We start from the raw sequence: 2,500 nt of genomic DNA, 5'->3' as shown, positions 1-2,500 counted from the left end.
AGTAGATCCATCCATCTTTTATCATATTTTAAATAATAGATGGACGTATTGCTAGAAATAGCCCTGGCTTGGAATTTTTTTTTCCCCTTTACATGTAAAGTAATATTGTTATACGATGCATATGCAAATTAATGGATTATATGAAAAACTTTGTTTGATTATTATTACTCGCCCCATGAAAAATATTTGCAACTGCCAAATCAGGTCGGGAGTAATTTCCGAAACACAGCTTTTAATACCGGGTAGCCTATCTACACAAAGCCGAATGGGTCACGCATAAGCTTAGGTAACAGATCGTAACTTTAGAGGACTCTTGTTGACGGACATACTTTTAACACCACTTTTCTAAATTATTGTTAGCTTAGTTGATAAAAGAAATTTTTTGTAACAAGTGAATTTGGAGTCAGAAACAGATGAATCCCATTTATGGGGAAAATTAGGTTTGTAATTCAGCAAACTTGTTCCAATATCATTAAGTTTTACTTCCTACAAAAAGAAAAAAAGTGGAAAAAATATGGTGATGTGTCTTTTTCTGTAACACAATAGTTAAATGAACTTCTGATATAAGATCTAATAACAAAAGTTTTAAAACATAAATGTTATGATTTTTCCTTTTTTTCAGATGAGGTACAGGACGTCTTTCAGAGATAAAGTGTTCTACTTCATCTTTATTATTCTACTCTACTGCCTAATGCCTACGGTCATTATAAGAACACCTATGAAAAAGGAATACATGATTAATAGCCACTTTCTGACAAGTGACAAAATCTTGACTGAATGTGACATTACCTTCAATTTAGGAGTTTGTCGCTGCAACAGAAGTATTCGAGCTAACTTACCCGAGATTTGTCCAAACAAGTTTCCTGATGTTGAAGAAGTACTCAAAAAAATGAAAACGTCATTTGGAGAGACCATCTGCGGAGATTGGGCCACACTAAGAGGACCTAATCAGAGGGTAAATTAGATAATTATATCTCAAAAGTTGGTTTAGGTGCTTTTTGATACTTAGTCTTTATATGTTTAGCTGGAAATCGAAGGGATTTAAATGGTGATATACTCGTAAGTTTGAAACTTTGTTCACCTTCAGGCTCTTTATCAAAACAAAGATTCTCACCCAAAAACTTTTGCAGCTGCCAATTTCCTTAAAATTGCCAACTAAATATGGATACTCATGACCAAAGCAAATTGTCTTTAATCAGTAGTTGTGCATTATTTTTTTTTCTCCTTCTGGGGGACCAGCAAAATTCTAAACAGAACATTCACATTACTTTATCAAGCTGAAGGCTTAATTATCATTATACTTTCACCTGAAAATTCATGGATTACAGAGTGCTTAATGACTAAAATGTGGTTTTACTTTCACGTATATTCTCTTAGGTTCCTTGGTGTGCTAAAATGCTGTTACCATATGGGGAAGCAATAGGAACTTGACTATTTACTTTATATATATATATATATATATATATATATATATATATATATATATATATATATATATATATATATATATATATATATATATATATATATATATATATATATATATATATATACATATATATATATATATATATATATATATATATATATAAAGGTTAGAATTTTATCTATAGAAATATATAAAAGTTAGGCATTTGTGTCTTGCGGCAAGCTGCAACTAGGTCTTAACAGAAAAACGGCCTGGACATGACTTCTTTATTAACAAGACATCACAAGCTTATATACAAAAAGGTTGATGGATAACAATGAAATAAAACTTTAATATGAACTATGCAATGGGAAGATTAAAACAGTTTTTCTAATATCAATGTGGGAGAGTGAAAGAAAGAAAAAGAACAATCGCATTACAATCTACAATCGTGTATGAAATATACGTGTATTACATAGTTCTCACCCCCAAGAAAGTCATACATGTGAAATAGGGGTCACTTCCCAAGAGAAGAACTGTATGCAGGTCATCTTGCAGGAGATACGTTAGTTTTAGGCGATCAATGAAGATCCATTCTTCTTTGACACACAGGTTAATTAAGAAAGCCTTCAGCTTACGACAGTTTACGAGGAAACGCCCTGTGTAAGGAGCTTCCAGTGGTTGGATTACGAGTGTAGGTGAAAGCGAAGAAATGTGTTGTAGTGTTTAGATTTTCCGGCATGTGTTGCTTTGCTAGGGGCTTGTAAGTCTGGCAGCAGGGAGTAAATTTCCCCTCAGAGTGAAGTAGTCGCTGGAGATTATCGGAGGATCTTGCAGACGGATAGAAAATCTTTAATGAGAGCACAATACAGTTTCCAGACAAGTTCTATGTTACCTTAAATACAAGGACACATTTACATTGAAAATATTTACCATTTTCCATTGCTAGCTTTTCTTTCATTTCATTACCATTTGTTTGCTAAGAGATGGAAGATTTTTTTATTCTTCACAAAAAAGTTGTAGCTTTTCTGTTTTGTATTATAGCATATTAGAGGGTTTATAGATCATAGTTTAGTTAAATTGATAATGTCG

General features: G+C 32.4%; 1 protein-coding gene across 1 annotated transcript in view; it reads left to right on the top strand.

The window, feature by feature from the left end:
- Positions 1 to 2,500, top strand: part of LOC137645032 (uncharacterized) — a 17,283-nt gene that overhangs the window by 6,640 nt on the left and 8,143 nt on the right. Inside the window, exon 2 of the mRNA XM_068377895.1 lies at positions 623 to 955. Coding sequence (XP_068233996.1) covers positions 623 to 955 — 333 coding nt within the window. The remainder of the gene's footprint in view (positions 1 to 622; positions 956 to 2,500) is intronic.

This window comes from Palaemon carinicauda, chromosome 8 (assembly GCF_036898095.1).
Source record: "Palaemon carinicauda isolate YSFRI2023 chromosome 8, ASM3689809v2, whole genome shotgun sequence".
Taxonomy (NCBI): Eukaryota; Metazoa; Arthropoda; class Malacostraca; order Decapoda; family Palaemonidae; genus Palaemon; species Palaemon carinicauda.
The sequence above is the reverse complement of the archived record's forward strand: the minus strand, read 5'-3'. Positions and strand labels throughout refer to the sequence as shown.